Below are 22,235 nucleotides of genomic sequence, written 5' to 3'. Positions count from 1 at the left end.
GAAGGCTGTGGCAGAGCGGTGTGCATGGTAGGTGTGTCTACAGTTCTCTCAAAGCGGCTAAAGAAGTGGTTAAGTTCCTCTGCTAATGAGATGTCCATGTTATCCGTATTTGTCCCATTGCCTTTGTAGTTGGTGATGTGTTTCAGGCCCTCCCATACCTTCTTGGAGTTGTTGTCTGAGAGGTGATCCGATAGTTTATTTGAATAGTCCGGTTTTGCTGCTCTGATGCCTTTTTTAAGGTCTGCTCTTTCTCTGATATACATATCGTGCTCCCCAGATTTGTATGCAGAGTTGTGTGCTTTTAACAATTCCTGAACTTTACTCGTCATCCAGGTTTCACAGTTGGGGCTGACCTGGACCTACTTTTCCGTGGTGACAGTGTCCATGCAGTGCATAACTCACCACTGCAGATGTGTGGGTCTATAGGTCGCCATGTTCGAAGACATGCCACTCTGTGAGGGCAAAAGAGTCCTGCAGCTGAGCCAGAGCTTCCTTAGAAAAGGTGTTAATGTTTCTGATGGTGGGCTTTGTCCTTTTCCTGAGTGGTGTGTATGCCGCGACAATGAGCAGGGAGAGGTGGTCGGGCATACTCAGGTGGGGGAGGGGAACATATCTGTAGGCTTGCTTAATATTTGAGTAAACATGGCCCAAGGTGTTATTCCCTCTCATGTGGCATTTCACATGTTGTACAAATTTAGGCAGCACAGTTTTTAAGCATGCTTTGTTAAAGTCCCCTGCGATGATGTGTACTTCCTCTGGATATGTCCGTAGCTGTTCGGAGATCGTGTCGTTCAGGTAGGCAAGGGCTGTGCTAGCATTAGCGTCTGGTGGTATGTAGACTGCTGTTATTAGCACCGCAGGCAGTTCTCTGGGATGTTGTTGATCCACTGATAATCGCTGGTAACGGGGTTCTGGCTGTCATAACTGATGTTGTATAATTCCCAATGACTTAAGGTGAATTTGGCTACACAATAAGGGAAACAAAAGAAAAAGAAAAGGAAACAAAAAGAAAAAGAAGATCACCTAATTGGGGGCCCTTAAACAACTGCGACTATGTGCACCGCCATGTTGTACTAAAATCTACAAGATATTAAAAATTTATTTAAAATCATCTGCAATAGTTGACATAGAATTGTCAGTTGAATACTCCTTTTAGTTACCTTCTTTACATGTCTCGCAACTTTTCTCACAAAATGCTGCATCTATCTATCTATCTTAAAGAACTCCATTCACTTTCTTTCCAAGCTCTGTGTCAGGTGGCTTGTCATCTGTTACACACCCGAGAAGAAGATGATGGATCAGCAGAAGAAGAAGGCGATGGAGGAGGAATTGTAGAAGACCTTCCTCCTAGCAGTGGGAAAGTGAGTTCAGCCTCATAGAGGAAATAATTCAGTGCAGGCAAGAAGTACCCAGGTGCAGGGTCAGAGCATCGCCGACCAATCATGTTGGGTAAACAGCGACACTGTCCATCCTCTGGAGAACACCTGACGGGACAGGAAATCCCCCCAAAAGACAGGAAGTGACACACTGGAGGCTCTATGGTGTCAGTTATTAAGAGTCTAATTACTGCTTTTATGATGAATTTCCAGCTCACAACAGCGTGCCATACCTATAAGGTAATAAACTGTTTTTTCTGATTATTTTACTGGTATTCAGTTGGTGCTTCCTGTTAATTTTTCTTCTTTCTCAAACTAACCTGTGATTCAGATCAAACTGACTGTTGATCTTTATTCAATACTTTTTATTATGTTTCACACAAAATAAAGACAGAAAGAAAACATACGTGCTGCCGTGAGCTCCGCCAATATCACAGTTACAAGGTGAGCATCTGAACACAGAGTTTCCCAAACCCCAGAAATCTGGCTGAACACAAACACATTAAAAGACATTAAAATCAGACTTTTCTTTCACTCAGACTGGCTAAAATGTTGTGATATTTGCTTTAGAATCACTGTGTCCAGGCAATCATTTCAAACTAAGGACAAAATATAGTTTACTTAAACACTGTTTTATGCTTTAAAACTCATTCATCATTTATTTTGAAAATTCAGACAATGCTTTCAGAGTTTGAATGAGTTTTTATGTGCCTTCAAATCATACAGTTTTTGTTCTTCTTCTTCTTGCTGCTTCAGGAATGAGCACAGCATTATATTTATTAGATAGTTTTAATGTGATTCAGATATTTTGATTTTCCATTGTTATCACTACCTACATCCGTGTTACCACATCCGGGATGGAAAATGCTCTCACTACATGACAGTAACTGATGTTATTAGTACTTCAGTATCTTCTTAGATGAAATTTGAGATTTTATTACTTGTGTTGTGGAACTGATGAGGAAACTAAATACTGGGTTTAATATTGTATACAAAAAAATTTGTGCAGTCTTTAACTGCCAGCGCTCTTAAGCCTGTTGATGCTGTGTATCACAGTTCTCTTTTTTATGACTAGGGGCAGTTTCAACAGCAACCACTCTATTTTCTATGACTGCCATCTCCAAGTCCCAGAAAATCCCATGGGGTCCACGAACTATAGAAATGTTTTCAGTGGGAGACACATTTCGTCATCATCATGTGACTTCTCAGTCTCAGCTGATTGCAGGTTTCCAACCTTATGAGCAGTTCATCTGCACAATGATTAAAACTAAAACCACTGAAGGAACAATGGGCTGTGAGCTCAGTTTTGTAAATGGCCTCCTTGACTCCATGCTCAAACCAGCATTCCTCCCTGTCCACGATACATCCTCACCATTGAAAGAGTGTCCACTGGCCTGTAGGTGTAAATAGACTGCAGCGTCCTGGCCTAACCAGGTAGTTCCTCTGTGTTGTGGCATCTGCTTAGCCAGAGGTTGTTTGGTTGTAAAAATCAGCACTTAACAGTGTACAGGGGTAGGCAACGCCAGGCCTCAAGTGACAATGTCCTTCAGGTTTTAGATCTCATCCTGGTCAACACACCTGAATCAAATGATTAGTTCATTACCAGGCCTCTGGAGAACTTCAAGACATGCTGAAGAAGTCATTTAGCCATTTAAATCAGCTGTGTTGGATCCATGGCACATCTAAAGCAGGCAGGACACAGGCACTTGAATCCTGGCATTACCTATCTGTGTACATTATATTCCTTAGGTTGGGATTATTATTTGTTTGAATTATTTCCCAGCTCTATTATCAATTAAATTTAATGAGGATGAAAGGAAGCTAAAGAGTAAATTACTTATTTTACAGATGTGGCCTACCAGACACCGATCACACAGCGGTCCACTTGCCATTGGGTCACATTCACAAGTTCCTGTTAGCTGATCACATGACCCAACACTCCCCAAAGGATGACACCTGCACGCTGAAACACACACACACACACAGTCAGCCTGAAAGTTTCTGTCATGCTCATACCTTCAGCTCGTTGAAATCATCATATACACACAAGCAGGAGCTCCTTTGTTGAGAATGACAACAGGACAAATAAAGTTGTTTGGTCACCCTGACAACCCGTGGGGTCATCCTGCCTCAGGCTGAAGAAGCCATGTTTGCAGCGATCACAACGTTGACCCTCCACATTTTCTTTGCATACGCACTGACCGCTCAGAGCGTCACACTGACCGCCGCCACGTGAACCAGCTGGATCGCAGTTACATGCTGAAACACATCACCATTACATGGTATGACATCATCATCCCAAAGCTGTTACGTCATTTCACTCAATGCAGATTTATTTCTAAAGGACCAGATCAAAACAACATTATAAATTAAAGACCATACAATAATCATCATCTTGTTATGAGACAGCTTCCCTGAGAAACAAGGGGCTGATCTGTGTTGGGTAATCACCCTCCTCCTGAGGCTACAGTCATATCAACATAAACAGTGCTCTCGTTATTGTGCCATCAACTACAGATAGACAGTCTGCTACAACTGTGATTGAAATTGGCAATTACACACATTCTGTTTGCGACAAAAGTTATGCATGATACCATAGCTGTGATAAACTGAAAAAAACACTACACCCAAATCTACTGCCATCTTGACCAGAAATGTAGTGCTATACTGGAGCCAGGAGTGGACTTATCGGTCCACTGGGACACCGGCCTAAGCGTCATTATGGGCTGTGGTGAGGAGCCCATTTGATGAGAAAACAGCTTATGGACCAAGTCAAATTCATGGACCAAGCACGACTCCATCAGCCACAAACTTGCTGAGATTTAATTACCAGAACAACTGTCTGTGAAGGTTCTCAGTCATCCAGGTCATTGTAGTCTAAGGATCTTGGAAAGAAAAGCGTCTGGACTTCTTTAAGTTGCTTGAAGATGTTTCACCTCTCATCTGAGAAGCTTCTTCAGTTCTAAGGTCAAATGGTTGAACTCTGGGATTCTCCACCTAGAATTGAAGAAGCTTCTCGGATGAGAGGTGAAATGTCTTCAAGCAACTTAACGAATATCTGAATACCTGTACCATAAACATATTTTACTATCAGCTTTCACTGAGTTAATGGAGACTGTTACTGCACCATGTTGGTAAAAGTCATAAAGCACTGGGTTTGACATTCAGACATTACTGTTAACATAGAAAATATCCCATAAAGAGCTGCATTCTGACAAACATCCAGCCGCACCACTTCAGCAATGAAAGAAAATAATAGAAACAGAAAAAGGTGAGACTCATTTCTACAGGAACAGTGAGAGCATGAATATTCAAAAAGTAAAATAACAATAAAAGCTTACGTATGCAGGCTTGTGGGTCATCCTTCGCTCTCTGCGGATCCTGATACAAAAAAGGTTGACACTGTTCACACTGAGGCCCCATCCTGTTGTTGCCGCAGTCATCACACACACCGCCGCTCACACCTCCAGTCGCTTCGTAACGAGCTGCATCAAAGTGACACGAGTCCGAGTGACTGTGGCAATTACATGCTAAGAAAGACAGAAAACAGCATTTTAAAGTATAAAAGTTATGGAAAAAAATAATCATGTCAACAAACAAGATACAGAGGTGTTTAAGATTATCAAACAAATTTAAGTATAAAACAAAGATAACAAAACGGAACACAAAACGCAGTTTCTAAATTTAGTGGTTTATTATTACGGGGGGGCAATTCCAAACCATCATGGCCCTGTGTGATTAAGTGATTGCCCCCTGAACCTAATAACTGGTTGGACCACCCTTAGCAGCAACAACTGCAATCAAGCATTTGTATTAACTGGCAATGACACTTTTACAGCCGTGGAGGAACTTTGGCCCACTCATCCTTGCAGAATTGTTGTAATTCAGCCACACTGGAGGTTTTTGGAGTATGAACTGCCTTTTTAAGGTGATGCCACAGCATCTCAATTGGATTAAGGTCAGGACTTTAACTAGGCCACTCCAAAGTGTTTTTTAAGACATTCAGAGGTGGACTTGCTGCTGGGTTTTGATTATTGTCCTGCTACAGAAACCAAGTGCGCTTCAGCTTGAAGTCATGAACAGATGGCCTGCTATTCTCCTTCAGGATGTCTTGGTAGATGGCAAATTTCATGGTTACACTTACCACAGCAAGTTTTCCAGGTGCTGAGAAGGCAAAACAGCCCCAAACCATCACACTATCACCACCATATTTTAATGAAGCTATAATGTTGCTTTTCTAAAATGCTGTTAGTTTTATGCCAGATGTAATGGGGTGCACACCTTTCAAAAAGTTTAACTTTTGTCTTGTCAGTCCCCAGAGTATTTTCCCTAAAATTCTTGGGGATCATCAAGATGTTTTCTGGCCAAACTGATACAATCCTTTATTGTTCCTTTTGCCCAGCCACCTCTTTGCTGTAAGAACAGGAAGTGCTGTTTAACATTCACATTTTAACCTTGTAGACAATAATGGTCAGAGGTTTATAATTTTAAACTCCAAAAATTCTGCCAGAAAATGAGATTGGAGTGTAAAATTTTACTGAATTTTATTCCTCCTATTCCTATTTTTAATTTGTATTAATTTATGTTGATAAATAATGTCAAAGGTCCAGCTGGTTTATTTCTAATGGGAGAGAAAAGGCAGAAAGCTAATTTCACTCAGAGATGGAGACAGATAAGAAAGAAGGAGAGAAAGGAGAGAGGTTAGAATTAAAGGAAGGATCCTCATTTAAAGCTCACATGGAAGTAGGGCTGCCACGGTTAGTCGACTAGTCACGACTACGTCGACTATCAAAATCTTCAACGACTGATTTAATAGTTGACGCGTCGTTTGAAGCTTTGTAAGATCCCAAAAGACGCAGGAATAAGTAGCAGGATTTAAGAGTGTAATAACGGACTGAAACAGAAGATGGCAGCACTGCATGTACAAGGATGCCAGCTGCCGTTAAACCCCGAAGAAGAAAAAGTAGCTCTGACCCAGAATTCATAGCGCAGCCCAGCTCAGTTTCCAACAATGGCGGCAGCTAGTTAGTTTTAATGTTACTCTTATTATTCTTTCTGGGTCACAAAATAAACGTTTAACATATTTTCAGGCGAGAATGTAGCTGTGTAAACCTCAAATATCTGCTCAGTTTATCAGGACACCGCATATTTTCAAAAGCGCTCCGACGTTTTTGGAGACGTCTGTTACCCACTAGCTTGATAGCTAGCCGGGGGCGAGGCTAACTAGAGCCCGTGAGAACACCGGCAAATCATTTTCAAACCCACCGCCGTCTTTCACTACTCAGGTTAAACACGATATATGAGTCACTTAGATAACTTAAAAATGTTATTGTTTGGCTTTTTTTTTTAGTGTTTTATTTGTTCCTGAGTAAATCGGTTTGTCTGAGATTAAAGTTATAGTTTTTACACAGCTGAATAAACGTCAAGCAGACAGCTGATTATCAGAAGTGTGAGATGCTCCAGAATTTACTCTGGTGTCCTGTTATATTTTAGATAGCAAGGAGTTTATTAAACTTCACCGAAACAATCTGCAAATTTCATTAAAATTTAATAAACTATCATCTTGTCTTTATTTTTAGTTAGCACAGACCTTAAACACTTACAGCTGTAAGCTAATGATAGTTATATAAGAGCAGATGCTGCTGGTGCAATAAGCTGTATGTTTTACGTCCAATGGGTGATGATCTGATTAGTCGACTAATCGCAAAAATAATCATTTGTGGCAGCCCTACATGGAAGTCCTCATGTCTCTGAATCTGTACGTGACACATGATGTTTGTTCATAAAGTTGCTGCTAAACAAACTGAGGCAGACTGTGTTATTTAAAGGCTGCAGGTTAGTGCAGGATGAACAGGAGAGTTTACTGCACTGTGATGGGTTCAAAGTAAAGAACAGTGTGACTGCTGCACAGTGGCTGTGGGATCATGGTCACAGTTAGCTTCCATCAATTGCAGCAGAGACTCACTGACTGAATTCATACCAACTCTATAGTGTAATATAAATACAGCATAAACAGGGTACTGTCAGGGTAGAGGATGGACTCAGCCAGGACAGGTCAGGAAACATCTGCTCACATCTGGTTGAATTCAGCTGTGTAAGAAAATGGACTGAAGCTCTCAGCAGAAATGGTTGTGATTGTTTTCCCCACACTGAGACATTACAGCTGATTTTATGTTCCCTACCTGCTGAATCCGCGCTGACCTCTTCCCTGCTTATTTCCTGTTTAAAGTCCCCCTCTACAATCGAGGCAACAGGAAACAGAGCTATTTTATTTTACTTCTTTTTCGCTGCTCATGTTCTACTTTTCTGATTCAAGGTGAACACATTTATTAGAATTAAAATGATTTGAATAAAAATTTAGACTGAAATAATGTATTATAATTTACTAATATTATTTTATTATAACATTAATAAAAAAAAATAGGTGGTAGAAAGTCTAAATCATGCTTAAATTGTGCAAGGTTGTTCTATGACCACACACAGAACCATTTATTGTTACTGAAAAGTGCTGATATTCAATTTTAAAATGGGACAAAAAACCATCAAATGCATCACCTGAGCTTCTAGTTTTGTGTCTTTCATCTATTTTAATTTAACCTTTGTCTGGATCTAAAATAGATCAGAACAAAAGAAATAATTCAGTCATTAAAGTGGACATATACTTTTGACTTTTAACCAGACAGCAAAATTTCATTTCACATCAAAGGAATGTGTTTAAGAATGATTGAAAATCCCTAATAATCATATGCTATCCACAAATGTAAGCAATTCTACTTACTACTTACTCTAGTTGTAATTTGATATCATGTGAGGTATTCTGATATCTAAAATGAATCTGTAATACAGATGTAGCTTCTACAGAAGGAAGTTGACCTTCTGCTGCCTCAGCAAAAGTTCTTTGAAAGGGAAAACTGATTTCTTATTTTTTATACGTTCAGGCTTTGCAAATATGCAAACATTTTGCAAACATCAGTTTGACAACTGAATCACAATGACATTTGTGTATTAGCCAAAAACCTAAAAATATTTTTGATAATGTTTCCAACAATCTCTTTTTTTTTTAAATAAAACATTAAAAAGTGATACATTTATGTCAATTTGAGTTACCTCGGCAGATGTCTGCTGCACCCTCTCCTCCAGGCTTCCAGGGGGAGTCGTTGTGAAAATCCTGACATCTCTCACAGTTTTCTCCAGCTGTATTGTGCTTACAAACACATTGTCTGTGAACCTGAAATCAGAAAATATCTTTACCTGCTGAGCTCAACTGCAGTTTCAGGTGTAGTGTGATGTCGAGGGAAAAATGATGCATACACACATTTGATTAAAAATGTGCAGAGGTTATATTAGGACTCCATCTATTTTCCCCTGCTGGCCAGAACACCAGTTTTACCCAAAGACCACTGATTTGTGGATAGCAGAGGTCACACATGCATGATGACTTTTTCTAATTCTTAAGCCACAGCTGCCCAAATACATATAATCTTTTCTCTCAATTTTTGCCTTCATCTTTAATTTCTTTTTACTGACTTTCAAGTTCTTGATTCGCCTTTCAAAGCTGTTTGTTAAAAACAAAAAACCCAGCACGTTAACATTGATTAAATCACAATACAATACAATTTTATTTATATAGCACATTTAAAACCAAAGTGCTTCACAATAATGCAATAAGTCATTGTTATAAAATATTAACAAAGTACAAAAACAAGTACTAGTACTAATCCTAACAGATGGGAAGCACTAATCACTTTAAATAATCAAGTTAATCACTGAAGGACGAATAATTTCAGACCGGCTCTACTCCATACCATGCCAGGCTGGGTGAAAACGTCCCTGTGGACTCCAGCCATGGGCACACACTGGCTGGCGTGTCCGTTACAGAAACAGCTTCCTTGAACCACCATGTTGTAAACAGAATAGTAATATTTGTCCTGAGGGTTCCTGCGTTTTCGACTCAGCAGTGTGTCACCAAGTGTGAAAAGACGTGTGAAGTTCACCCGAATGTTTGTCACGGTGGTCAGATCTGAGGATGATGATCAGAACAATATTCAGTTTTACACGTTTCCCCTATTCCCATTAAAATGTTCCATTTGACAGACACATTAAAAGTGTCAGGGCTGCTGAGCGCCATTTGTTAGGGTCTATCTTCAGTCTGTCGCTGGGAAGTTTTTCCCAATGATGAATATGCAGAGAACATAATTGGAGATACATTTTCTGAATTTCAGGAGGGGGACTACGCCTCTAAACACGCCCCTTCCAGCTCTTATCTATATATAACCATTTATATATATATTTATATATATATATATATATACATTTCTACAAGCTCTTTTGTCTCGTTTTCGTGCACCACTCTCCCTCTCCTTTTTCAAGTCTTTCACTTCTTCACTTCACATTAGTACATGAGGGATCTGCCAGGCCTAGGAGACGCCTCCAGTTCAACTCCAAACTGCAGTTCAATTCATGTTTAAGCCATTCACTATTATCTATTCAAAAAAAGCTGTTAAACCTCAAATAACGACGTGGGCCCAGCTAGTGAATGATACATTTATTGGAGGCTCATTAGACATCTATTGTACCTCTTGTTAAAGAGCGTAAACCCCTGAGGCAAAAAAATGGGTGAAAGACTAAAACCTGCAGTTCCTCTAATGTTCGCAGCACATTGGTCCCCTTAGGCTATGTTCACACTGCAAGTCTTAATGCTTAATTCCGATTTTTTGATCAAATCAGATTTTTTTGGTCTGCTCGTTCACACTACAAATAAAATGTGACAGCAAACACGCCCTAGTGTGAACCCTCAAAGCGGCCCGCATGCGCAAAGAGATGTCACACACAACGCGCTCCGTTTAGACCCAGAGCAAGCAATATTGTTTGACTGATGGACCTTAATATAAAGACTTGTTTCAGACCTTATGTTTCCCAATTTTGCTTTAAGTTATAAAGTTATTTTGTTATTTACATATGGCCTAGTAATTATCCTTATTGCTGTTTTAGAGAGGAGCGGTGCTTTAAAGGATAGCTGCAGATTTCTGTCAGAATCTGCAGATTATACAGTACAAATAAAATGTTCACGTTTCTCCAACGTTGTCTTCCCAACAGTTTTACTAACATCTACACTTGCTGGCCAGGAAGTGTTCACGATGTCTTCTCGTGCACTTCTCCGGTGCTAATAATTGGCGTCTGTCCTGTGTCAGTGATGTAAAAGACGGATTTAATGCGACATGATCATTCAAACTGCAGTCGCTTTCTAAAACATCAGATATGTATCAGATTCAGCACCACATACGAAAGTGACCCAGATCGGATCTGTTCACACTGTCATACCATGATCGGATATGGGTCGCATAGGGTCAAAAAGGTCAGATTTGATGCACTTTCGCCTGCAGTGTGAATGTAGCCTTAGACTCCCATGTTAAAACGTTATAAAAGAAATAAGCCTGACCCCCCCCCGCAGTTTGCCCCAGGGCAACTATGGTTTGCCTCCACCAGTGTGTGAATGTGAGAGTGAATGTATAGTGGAATTGTAAAGCACTTTGAGTGTCTAGAAAAGCGCTATATAAATGCAATCCATTATTATTATTATTACATATAAACACAGTGACAGCTATTTAGGAAAACCTCACCGTGGATGTTCGGTGCATGAGGGTTTTCTGTTTTAAAGACAGGATCAAGAGCTTTCAGGACCACCTAGAGGACAAATATAAGAAATACAAACATATTTACTTACACAGAACCAGTATAAAAAAGCATCATTAATGCTTTGCTGTTATATTACTTCATCATTTTATCATTCCTGTGAATTAGTTTCAGTTTTGTCTCAATGAATTCTTATGACAAAGTCCAGAATGACTGAAGCCCAGGGGAGCTATAGAAAAAAGCTCATGTTCACACTGGCTGTAGTTACAATTGTTACCTCTCCAACTAAGGATGGTTCTGATCCAGAGTATCTGCTGTCACAGACAACGTCATCGATGCTCCTGGCGGGCGCAGTCGACACTGAAGGGAAATGAAGAGAACAGTCTTCTGCAAAGTAACGGACAACTGTCCAACTTCGCCCAAAATCCCTTGATCGTTCCACCAACATGGCTGCTGGCCGAAAACTCTGCACAGAGCAGATTAGCATTATTTTAATGTTTGATTAGGCAAATGTTAAAGGTGTAGGCTCTTTTCTATTCATACGACTTTTTGACTAACATTAAGTTAATTCCCTAAAAACATTAAATTCAGTACGCTTTAGAGGTATACCTTGAACCTGAGGACCAGGTGACTGAACTGGAACATAGTCTCCAGATTTAACTGGATGCTGACATTATGAACTCCTGCACAGAAGGCAAACACAGAGCAGACTTACAGTGTTGCAGATTATTTGTGATAGCATATTTTAACTGTAACGTTCCACAAACAGTAAGTCGTGTTTCTTTGTCACACACAGAGCAGTAGGGGTAGAGTTGCACAGCTAAGTGCTTTCTCTTACCCAAACACATTCTGCCACCTAAACAAAATGTTTTTTGTAACTAATATATTGATTTCACATAGTTTTCCTTCTCCCTCTGATTGGACAGTTTGTTGTTGCAGAAATACTCAAACTTACCAGTCTCCGACTGCCACCACTTCAGCTTTCTCTCGAGGTCAAAATTTGTGATGACATTCTCAATACGATGGCTGTTTGGGCTGTTGTAGCGATGATATGGTAGCCGAGAGTCACATGTGAAACATTTCTGCCCCTCCTATGAATAAACATAAACCAGCCTGATCAATGATTACCTCTGGGTTTATAATACTACAAGTAAACTACATGAAATATCATTACTTTAGTAGTAATGATATTTCATGTAGTTTATTGTAGTTAATTTCATTTATTAAGTATTTCAATCACCATAAAGGAGGTAATGCTTATTTCTTCATTATACCAACGCCTACAAATCATGGAACAGGCTATTAGCCCAGGCAAAAATAGCATCTTCCATGATATAACAAATTTATTTTGTTATTGATCAATGTAGAAGACAGAGTCATGCTTTAAGCTGTGCTTGAAGAGCCTGAACATACAATTTAAAACTGGATCATTGCCAAGTTGTCTGTTATTTTTACTTGTTCATCCTTTGAGCCTTTTCATGCTCGGGTGATTCACCAGTCAGAAGAACTTTGAATGCTGGAGAAATAATGCAAAGATTGACGATACATCAGAAGGAAAAGAAAATAAAGAGAAAAGCATACACGACGGGAGAGGTGGAAATGATCCTCAGGGTGAAGAGAACAGCGTCAGATAATAAAGACACAGATCTGAACATGCTTCAGTATGAAGACCAGCCAGAAACATCAATCAAAGAGAAAATGAGTTCAGCTGTAGTTTATTCACACACAGGCTGACATATCTTGCTTCACTTAACACACACACACACACACACACTTTGTGTGTATGAATTTTCTATTTGACCTCCAGATATCCGATGATGCAGTAATTTTGTGGTCCATCCAGACCACAAGTGGATGACGCTGAGAGCTGAGCAGCACGACCCACCAACAGGTCACCCAGCTGGGGGTTACAGGAGCTGATGGGGCATGGGTCCTGGAAGTCCTTGTAGTCCTGAAGGTGAACTGCTGGAAGGAAAGCTGCAGAGAGACAAACTGACCAAAGACATTTGAGGTATTGGACATTTCTTCCAGACTCGGGAAAGTAGGTCTTTTAACAGACATAAAAATAAAATAGTTGTCTGCAGTTTAAATATTTCAGCATATCGTTAAATCGATCCTTTTTTCCAAAGCGTCACAGTGAAGTGTTTTTTTTCTAAATTATAGCTTTCTAGAAGGAGAAAGGTGTTCACATTTTTGTTTTTACAAGAGTTATGATGAGAACTAAAAATAAGTTTAAATTTAATAGATTGGGAAGAAAAACACGTGACAACAAGAGGAAAACCTTCAACAAGTGATTGCATGTCTGCAAATCTTCAGCTAAAATACCTTGAACAGCACACCTGATCAACCTGACAACTGCTCCCTGCCCTGGCCATAACAACTTGGACTTTTCCTCAAAGAGGAGGTGCACCTGCAGGTGTTGGACATCACATCTCACAACATGAGAACTGCAATGTCACTTTCTTTACAGGAAGTTTTATTCATTGTTAGATTAAACATTGAATTCTAATGTTTTGTTATCCAGGTCATGGTAAAGAGTTTGAAAAGAAAGTGATTGGAATTGTCATGGTTTGCGTGAGTGCTGGGTTTTTTTCACAATCCTGGCATTTCCACCTCTGGGCAGAGCTGCCGCATCACTGCTGAAAGGCTGCACCTAAGCCGGCAGCCCAGATTGTCTGCTAGCCCTCATTAGTCGCGGTTATAGTTATTCCTAAATTTGACTTTCTTCTCACAGAAAATCTCCGGATGTTGCTGAGACTCACTGCCATAGCCTGCCTTGGTTCAATCGCTTCAACTCGCAGTTTCTCCAACTATGCTCACCTGCCTTGCTCCCCACCCAGCACTCTGACTTTAACAGATCACTCATTGGATTACCTTTGCACCTCACCCTGACCACCTATCCCTCTATGCTTCACCTGCGCCTGTGAAAAGACTTTGCAATTCACAACTTACACCTTGGATCAGCATCTGAAACCCATTCTAACACCTGTTTCCCTCATTTCAGTGAGTGAGAATACCACCACACCCTTTCCCTCTGTCCCACACCCCAGGGGTCCTGCACTGGAAGTGTCCAACTGTTTGCCATCTATAATCCAGTTTTGAGATCCTTCCCAGGCCCTCTTTTGGGATCACTCCTACTAGGGTTTAAATACCCAGGGCTCTCCACCATTTCATTTTATAACTGGAGACGCTTCTTGGATGCGAGGTGAACTGTCTTCAGGAAACTTAAAGAAGTCCAGGTGCTTTGTTTCCAAGCTCTAGTGATTTTAATGGTCCTTCCTTCACTGAGTGAAAGTTCAGAAAACATATGGCAGTGATTAGAAACTGAACTTACCGATGAAAAAGTGAAAGATCATGTTGTGCTGAGGCTGGTCAGGTAGATTCCACAGATCTCTAGCAAATTCTTCTTACTCTGAGCACAAAAACATGTAAACATCTTCATCACATTTATTGCTAAATTACTCATTTCGTGATTGCTAATCTAAGGTCAGTTTTATCTGCATAAACAATAAAATGTATATTTAACAAAACCAAACACATTTAAGGGAAACAAATAAAAATCACACCGATAATTTTTCATGTTCTTATCAATAAACAGTTCAATTCTGTTTTATTGATAGAGCAGTTCACAACAATAATCACTTCTGAATTGACTCTTATCCAGCCTCTTAACATTTCATTTGCTGTTGGCTGCTCTGTTAACTGAGTCTCTATCTTTACACTGTGGAGTCCCCTGGAAAAGTTGAAACAGATATTGTATTTTAATTGTGTTATGAGACAAACAATTCTAGTAAGCACATGACAAATATGTCATCATTAATGTCACCATATATGACAAAATAAAGAAAAAGTGATTTGTAAATAAGATAGTAATCTCATGTACTATAACTAGAAAATGGTTATGAAAAATCTGCTAACCTTCGATTAAATGCTAGTTCTTTCTTTTTTTTCAAACTGAATAAAAGAAAGTGGGGTATTGGTTGAATATAATATGCCTCCTCCCATTTAAATAAAAGAGCCTGACAGAGCAGTATGTTTTCACAGAGCAATCAAATGCAACCCCCTGAGGGGACTGATGCACTTTCACAGGAATGAAAGGAAAATGAAGTTTTGCTGAACATTTCAACACCTTCCATGCGTTTAAGCCAGTTTTATTGCACAAGTTCTTTATGGAGAGGCAAGTTATCATTTTGTGTTGTTTCTAAGTTAGCTTTATTGTCCCCTGCAGGGAAAGTGCTATGGGAAACAGAAGTGGATAGGTATGTTGGATCAGTATGTTCACAACATAGTAAATATAAACAGATTTCCAACTTGTTTTTCGAAACAGTTGGAACACTGTAAAGGTTAAAAAGGTAGGTAAAAAATTAATAACAAAAACAATTTTCCCAGGAAAAGGCATAATCCAGATGGGAGCTAGTGTTTCTCATCATTCAAACTTCTCCGTGATTTACATGTAAAACACTGACTTAATCGTGTTAGTGATGTGCAAAAACAAAGCTTTCTCTGGACTCCTTAGAATGCCTAACACGAAAAATACAAATACTCTAAATATTCATGCTCACAAATTTTGCACAAGTTAAATAGGATTTGCAAATTACATTTCAAGATGTGCGTGTGTGTGTGTGTGTAATGGAATGAAGTACTGAATATTTATCATGCTCCTGGGAATATTGTTTATAGGTATGAACTTAAAGTGATAAATATCTTGATGTGATCTGTCACACATCCTTATAGCCACAATCGATTAGAATGGTCTGACAGGACCTTGAACATATTTAAAAAGTACAATTGTCGAATGACAAAAACTGTCAAAAACTTGGTGGTAACATTTATATGTACACTGAAAATACCCACCAACCTTTAATTTCTACTTTAGAATAGTGAAACGATAAAACAAATTCATAGGTTCACAATTTAACACACCAACTATTAATTACCAATTATATCTACAACCCCAAATACATTTCAGTGCAGAGCAATTAACGCTTCACAAAATACTGTTTGCAGGCTTACAGTTCTATGAAATGCGAATTATTCCAGTTAAATTGAACAAATCAGCTGATCATATGAGGTACAAAGCTGCCTGACTTTTCTAACAGCAGGTCGAGTTTTGACTTAAAAGATAGTTGATAGACTTAATTAGAGTAAATATGGAACATACCTACTTCTGCCTCCATCGCAAAAGAAAGAACACATCTGGGCAAGTAACAGCACACCTGAGACATATGCAGCCTCAGGCTGTACTTATCAGTGTGAGAGATAAAAAAAAAAGGCAAAGAGAGAAAGTGAGAAAGTCGGTGTGTGTAAGAGAGAATATTGCACAGGCATAACTCTCATAGGAGAGGGATTGGGAGGGTTTTTTATCTTCGCATTTGTCATGTTGTACCAGAACAAAAAGAGCAGGTAAAATAAAATCAAATTCAAATTTTATTTGTCAGTTACACAATCATACACAGCAAGACATGCAGTGAAGTGCTTATTAGTGTGCAATTCCAGACCAGTATAAATACAACTAGAGAGGGAAAATTTCAGAAGAAATTTTAAATGTGCCTATGCTGCTGCCAATGAGTGTAGTTTACCATTCATACGACTACAGGGAGCAAAGAGGCACAGAAAAGAAGACCAGACACCAGCGAGGGAGGATAAGAAGGACAGACGCAACAACATTGTCATCCCCTATGTAGCTGGTGTATCAGAGAAACTCAGGAGAGTTTTCTCCAAGCATGACATCCCGGTGCATTTCAGACCCAGCAACACACTCAGACAAAAACTGGTTCACCCGAAAGATAAAACGCCAAAACACAAACTTAACAACGTGGTGTATGCTGTACAGTGCAGCGAGGAATGCCCAGACCTCTACATTGGAGAGACCAAACAGCCACTTCACAAGCGCATGGCACAACACAGAAGAGCCACCTCCACAGGACAAGACTCAGCAGTCCATCTGCATCTTAAGGATAAAGGACACTCTTTCGAGGATGCCAATGTTCACATTTTGGACAGAGAGGACAGATGGTTTGAAAGAGGAGTGAAAGAAGCATCTATGTCCACTGTGAGCGACCATCTTTGAACAGAGGCGGGGGTTTACGACACCAACTCTCTGCCATCTATAATCCAGTTTTGAGATCCCTCCCAGACGCCTTAACGCCCACTCACATCCTGGGCCATCTGACCTCAGGAATTCGCATGATAAGGTGGGGCCAGGTTTCACAATGAACCCACCCGAAACTCTGGCTGATTGGGACCCACACCCAGTTTCACACCTTGGCTCAGGCGATTAGAGGATCATCAGGGGTCCTTTTGTCCCTCTGTGGGGGGTCACTCCCACTAGGTTTATATAGGGCTTTGGAGTTGACGTCACACAGATGCATTGTGGGAGCGCAGCGCCAATCTACGAATTAAAACAAACACACTGTGTTGGAACCACGACTACAAGAAAGATGCTTAAAAGCAGCTCAAAAGAGAATGAACTGTATAGAGACCGATTTCATTCAGAGGCAAAGCAGCTGTACTTGCAGAAAATAGCGTGCATTGGAAATGTGGACCCGTATGAAATACGGCCGTGGAGTAGAAACCCCGAACACCTAGCGCTATTTTGTACCTTGTCTGTGGAGTCAGCGCGTACAAGTCGTCATTCAAACAAAGGTAAGTCAGCTCGAGTACTGCGAGTGAAATGCGTTTGATTTCCCTGCAAACATTCAGATTAGTGCAGCATAAATTCATTCATGAGGGGAAATTACAGTGAGAACATGTGGAGGCTGTTAGAGGGATAACATAGTGAGTTCAGTGCATTGATGAGACATTGTCCTGAAGGATTTAGTTATTCTTTATGGTTAAAGAAATTGCACTAATTTATTCATATTTATTATAAATAATCCTAATTACACATCTTGCTTACATGTTTGTATCCTGTGTCACTAAAAATACATTTTATTTTAATTTTATATATTGATCAATGACCTGCAGAATCTCCTTATCATATTAAGTGATTCATAATTGTCACTTTATGCTTTCTCCATCTCTACAGTGATGACATCCTTGCATTACATACTTTAGGTTCATTTTCTGCAGGCAGGTTTCTGACAGAACAGGCAGGTTTACACTATAACCTGCAGCGTTCTATAGATGGACACATAAAGAAATGAAAAATTACATGTGCTAACTTTCTAGACACTTTGTTACATTTATGATAAAGTAGATTAAACACATTTGTGTCAGCCTTGGCTCATAGTTCTTGTCTTTAAATGAACTTTGTGTGTGTTTCAGGTGCTGCACTCTAAGCCTGAATGAACCAGCATTGCAGCCATGGGTCACTGTGAGCATCACAGGGAAGGTTGAAGCCGCCCGCTGCACCTGTATGGCCGGAGTCGCAGAGACCTGCAGCCACGTCACTGCTCTTCTGTTTAAAGTAGAAGCAACAGTGTTGATCCGTGGCAAAAGGACTGTTACAGATGAACCTGCATACTGGGTTTTGCTGGGTAATGTGACCAAGATACAGCCAGAGGTTGGCCATAAGATAGACTTCTCCTCTTCAGCTGCCCAAAAAAAGGCTCTTGATCAAAACATAAACAGACCATCTGTAGTGACAGGTAAAAGGAGCCGTCCTCAAAAAAGAAAACCCCCACCTGTTACTGTGGAGTCTAGATGTATGCTTGTAGTGCACTGCCGTGTAAATAATTTGCATTAACTGAATATGTACTGACTGAGTCCCACTGTTCAAAAGTTGAATAAAGAAACAAACTAAATTTTGCCTCTTTTTTTATTTTATTAAAACCACTTTATAGAACATCACATCAGTAACAGTGTAAAATAATTAAACTATTAAACTATCTTGTTCAGAGAGGGAGGAGGAACGTCCCCCGAAATATTTTTTAAATGGTGCACTGTCTTAATGAGTTTATGAATGATGTGAACCTTTGCTGAGAAGTCAGGATCATCTGACTGTATTTTCTTCTGTGGAGGTGCGGCCCGGTCCGTGTGTGAATAAAGATCAGCAGGTGAATTTATTAAAGTGTGAGTTCAGGTGAAATCAGAGAGGTGTGTGTTAAAGAGTGTGTAACTGCCCACTGTGACGTCACATCCACAGTGTGTCATCGGTGTTTGTGGTCACAGTGTTTCTGTTTTCATATTCAGGTTCTCGTTTAAAGTCTCTGTCGTTCACACGTTACTGTTAAATGTTTGAATGTGAGTGTGTGCCTGTGTAACAGCGCCCTCTAGTGGACGAGCTGGCCTCCTGCACTATGAGCTCTCCAGACAGGAATGAGCTTTGAGCAGCTCTATGTAACCCTGGTAAACATAGCTGTCAATAAATAAAGCCTGCTAGTAAAAACAGTCATAAGAAATAGATTACAGGTGATAAATAATCAATAAATAGATCATAATGGTTAAAAAACTAATTAAAAAACATCAACAATGATGCAATTCATGATATAGTGTTTCATTTGTGTTTAAAAACATGTGAAAGGTTAAACTTGCTGCTTCACTGTTTTCGTGTTAATTCAGGTAAAATGGGTAAAATATGTGTTCAGACTCTTATTACAACTATAATAAGAACATAACTGAACGGGACTTGGTGAGTAGTGTTAGTGAGATGAAGCTTCGTGATGAACTGAAGCTTCTATCCAACTGGTCGATTTATGGTTTGAAGCATTGTGATGATTCATTTGCTCTACTGCGCCATCAAGTGGACGATTCTAGTGAAACAGGCTCTGTGATTATAATGATGTGATGTGTAAACCTCTAAACTGAATATATACATTCTTTTCATGGTTATTTATCCCGAATATTTTCTCAGTGTGTCTGATACAAAAGAGAAAGTGGAAACTTTTGATATGATTGTGTAACTGTTAGGGCTCGGTATCGTCACTGATTTCTAGAATCGATTCCACGATTGGATTCTGATCATGCATCACTACATATCCATATTTTTATATCTATAAAAAGAAAGCTGACACTTGCCAGACTTTATCAAAGGTGTGAGCGTCACAGCAGAGGCCTTTGTGTCAAAGTAGCTGAGGATAAAACAGAGAAACATGAAGGTGATTTTCCTGCCCTGGATTTTATAAAAATATTCTGCAGTACATCAAAAACGAAAGAAAACCATGAATCAACATCTGAACATTACCTGATGCTGCTGAAGTGAAACAAGGTTACAGAGGTTGGATTAGAGACACAGCAAAAGTTTCTAATTTTTAAAAAGTTTAAATATGTTCAGTATTTAACAGCAGAAATTAGGCTTTCTTTTTGGAAGTAAGTGAAAGGAAACAAACAGCGTCCGACAGGCTGTAAACAGTGGTAGACTTGTGCGTAACAAGCAAGCGAATAATGCAGAAAACAGATTTTTAGACGGGATACAGAGAGAGAGAGTGTCATGATCCAAGCAGCCAGGAACACAGGCACAAATGTAATCTTCAAAAAAATGGGTTTTATTATACGCCCAAAAAGGACAACATGATTACAAAAATTCAAAATAACAAAAAATAAAGTTTTTAGGAACCAAGTGGGCCCATAAAAGAGGTTAACTTAACAGAATGCTACTCAAAAGTCACTTAACAAAAACATAACTCAACAAACTGACCTGCCCAAATGAGAAACAGCTCCAGTTATATAGCAAATGAATAAACCATTATATACACCAAAGGTGAAAACTAAAGAGATAACAGCTAACCATCATTCAAGAAGAACCCCATTCCCCCTGCATGATCACAATAGATGGTCCAGTCCACTTTATTGGCTTCTGCATTTAAACCAGCTCCACCCTCAGCCTCCTCTTTCAGCCAAACCAGGAAGGACTGGAGCGGAGGTCAGGTAACTCCGAAAGAGCAGAAATATAATCAATATAACATACCTATATAAAATAACATGCAAAGCAAAGTCTATGCCACCATTTGGGCTATAGCTTAGTGCTGTCATGCATTACAGGTAAACTCAAAATATCAAATTAGTTAACTTATGATCACAGAAGCTTTAGAGCATAACGTAAACATAAGACAAAAGACCAAATGAATATTACCAAGCATCTCAGTTGTGTGGTTGCATGCATCCATCACAGAGAGAGAGCGAGAGAGCTGTGCATGAAGTGTGATTTTTACCGCGCTCGAAGCGAAACAGCAAAAGTCAGAGTGAATCCATGACGATGTTTATGTGAAGCGTAGTTTGGATCTTCTTTTGCTGCTGCTTCATGTTGTGTTGGGCTCTTGAATAAAACTCCTGCTCAAGTGATAACGTGGAGCAACAACAATCTTTAATGCAGTTTTTCTCGTGGCTGTTCACGTGCCAACCCATTTCCTGTTTGTGGGTAAGTACTGCCGCCTAGTGGCGCATGCATGTACATCCATATAGATTACACCACAGTTCAGTCAATATTGTTTGGACAGAGATAAAAGCTGCAGCTTCAGAATCAGTGCAAAAAGGGCGTAAACACAAAACGCGGACCGGCCAACGGATCAGAATCAGCGAGCTGTCGGCTTTCAGCCACGACCGTGTCCGTGCTGTCGGGTGAGAAAGCCACATCTCACTGATCCTGATCCGTGATCCATAAACGCTTTGTGTTTATGTCTTTGTGCACTGTAAAATGTAATTCTAGACGTTTGTTATTTCAACATATTGTTCTATATCAGTTTGACGATAGATGACTGAAGTTGTTGTTATAACATAGAATTACAAGTTAAAATTGCCTTTTATATCGAAAAATTTTAGAAAAAGTAGTACTAGAACAACTTAACTATTTCCTGGATAAAAATGCTGTTATGGACACTTTCCAGTCTGGTTTTCATAAATTGCATTCCACTGAAACGGCCTTACTTAGAGTATCCAGTGATATGTTGATGGCAGCAGACTCTGGAGAGCACACAGTGCTGGTCCTGCTGGATCTCAGCTCTGCTTTTGACACTGTAGATCACAGCATCATGATAAACAGACTCGAGAACTTGTTTGGGATTACTGGTGTTGTTTTAAAATGGTTTATATCATATCTGTCTGAGAGATCTTTTACTGTTTGCATGAATCATGTCACGTCAGAATCAACAGTTTTGCCGTGTGGGGTACCTCAGGGATCTGTCCTGGGTCCAATTCTCTTTTTACTTTATGTATCTCCCCTAGGCCAAATTATTAAGCGCTATAAATATATCTCCTATCATCTCTATGCTGACGACATCCAACTATACTGTTCCTTCAAAATGTCTGAGTTTTATAAATTGTCTAATTTAAGTAATTGCCTGACAGAAA

At 39.7% G+C, this 22,235-nt stretch overlaps 1 protein-coding gene across 5 annotated transcripts in view; it reads right to left on the bottom strand.

The window, feature by feature from the left end:
• Positions 1 to 22,235, bottom strand: part of lamb4 (laminin, beta 4) — a 79,601-nt gene that overhangs the window by 56,282 nt on the left and 1,084 nt on the right. For 3 of the 5 annotated variants that reach the window (XM_026172276.1, XM_026172280.1, XM_026172279.1), the window contains exons 2-14: positions 14,344 to 14,421; positions 12,811 to 13,001; positions 11,965 to 12,100; positions 11,619 to 11,692; positions 11,287 to 11,475; positions 10,997 to 11,060; positions 9,182 to 9,396; positions 8,484 to 8,604; positions 4,718 to 4,906; positions 3,480 to 3,635; positions 3,236 to 3,339; positions 1,784 to 1,863; positions 1,280 to 1,484 (exon numbers count right to left, since the gene is read on the bottom strand). In XM_026172276.1, coding sequence (XP_026028061.1) covers positions 1,280 to 1,484; positions 1,784 to 1,863; positions 3,236 to 3,339; positions 3,480 to 3,635; positions 4,718 to 4,906; positions 8,484 to 8,604; positions 9,182 to 9,396; positions 10,997 to 11,060; positions 11,287 to 11,475; positions 11,619 to 11,692; positions 11,965 to 12,100; positions 12,811 to 13,001; positions 14,344 to 14,365 — 1,746 coding nt within the window. In that variant the 5' untranslated portion in view covers positions 14,366 to 14,421. Of the gene's footprint in view, positions 1 to 1,279; positions 1,485 to 1,783; positions 1,864 to 3,235; positions 3,340 to 3,479; positions 3,636 to 4,717; positions 4,907 to 8,483; positions 8,605 to 9,181; positions 9,397 to 10,996; positions 11,061 to 11,286; positions 11,476 to 11,618; positions 11,693 to 11,964; positions 12,101 to 12,810; positions 13,002 to 14,343; positions 14,422 to 16,170; positions 16,234 to 22,235 lie in introns of those variants that run through there. The other 2 variants (XM_026172277.1, XM_026172278.1) reach the window with 2 other exon arrangements.

This window comes from Astatotilapia calliptera, chromosome 7 (genome assembly GCF_900246225.1).
Source record: "Astatotilapia calliptera chromosome 7, fAstCal1.2, whole genome shotgun sequence".
NCBI lineage: Eukaryota > Metazoa > Chordata > Actinopteri > Cichliformes > Cichlidae > Astatotilapia > Astatotilapia calliptera.
Note: the sequence above shows the minus strand (reverse complement) of the source record. Positions and strands in the feature narration are given on the sequence as shown.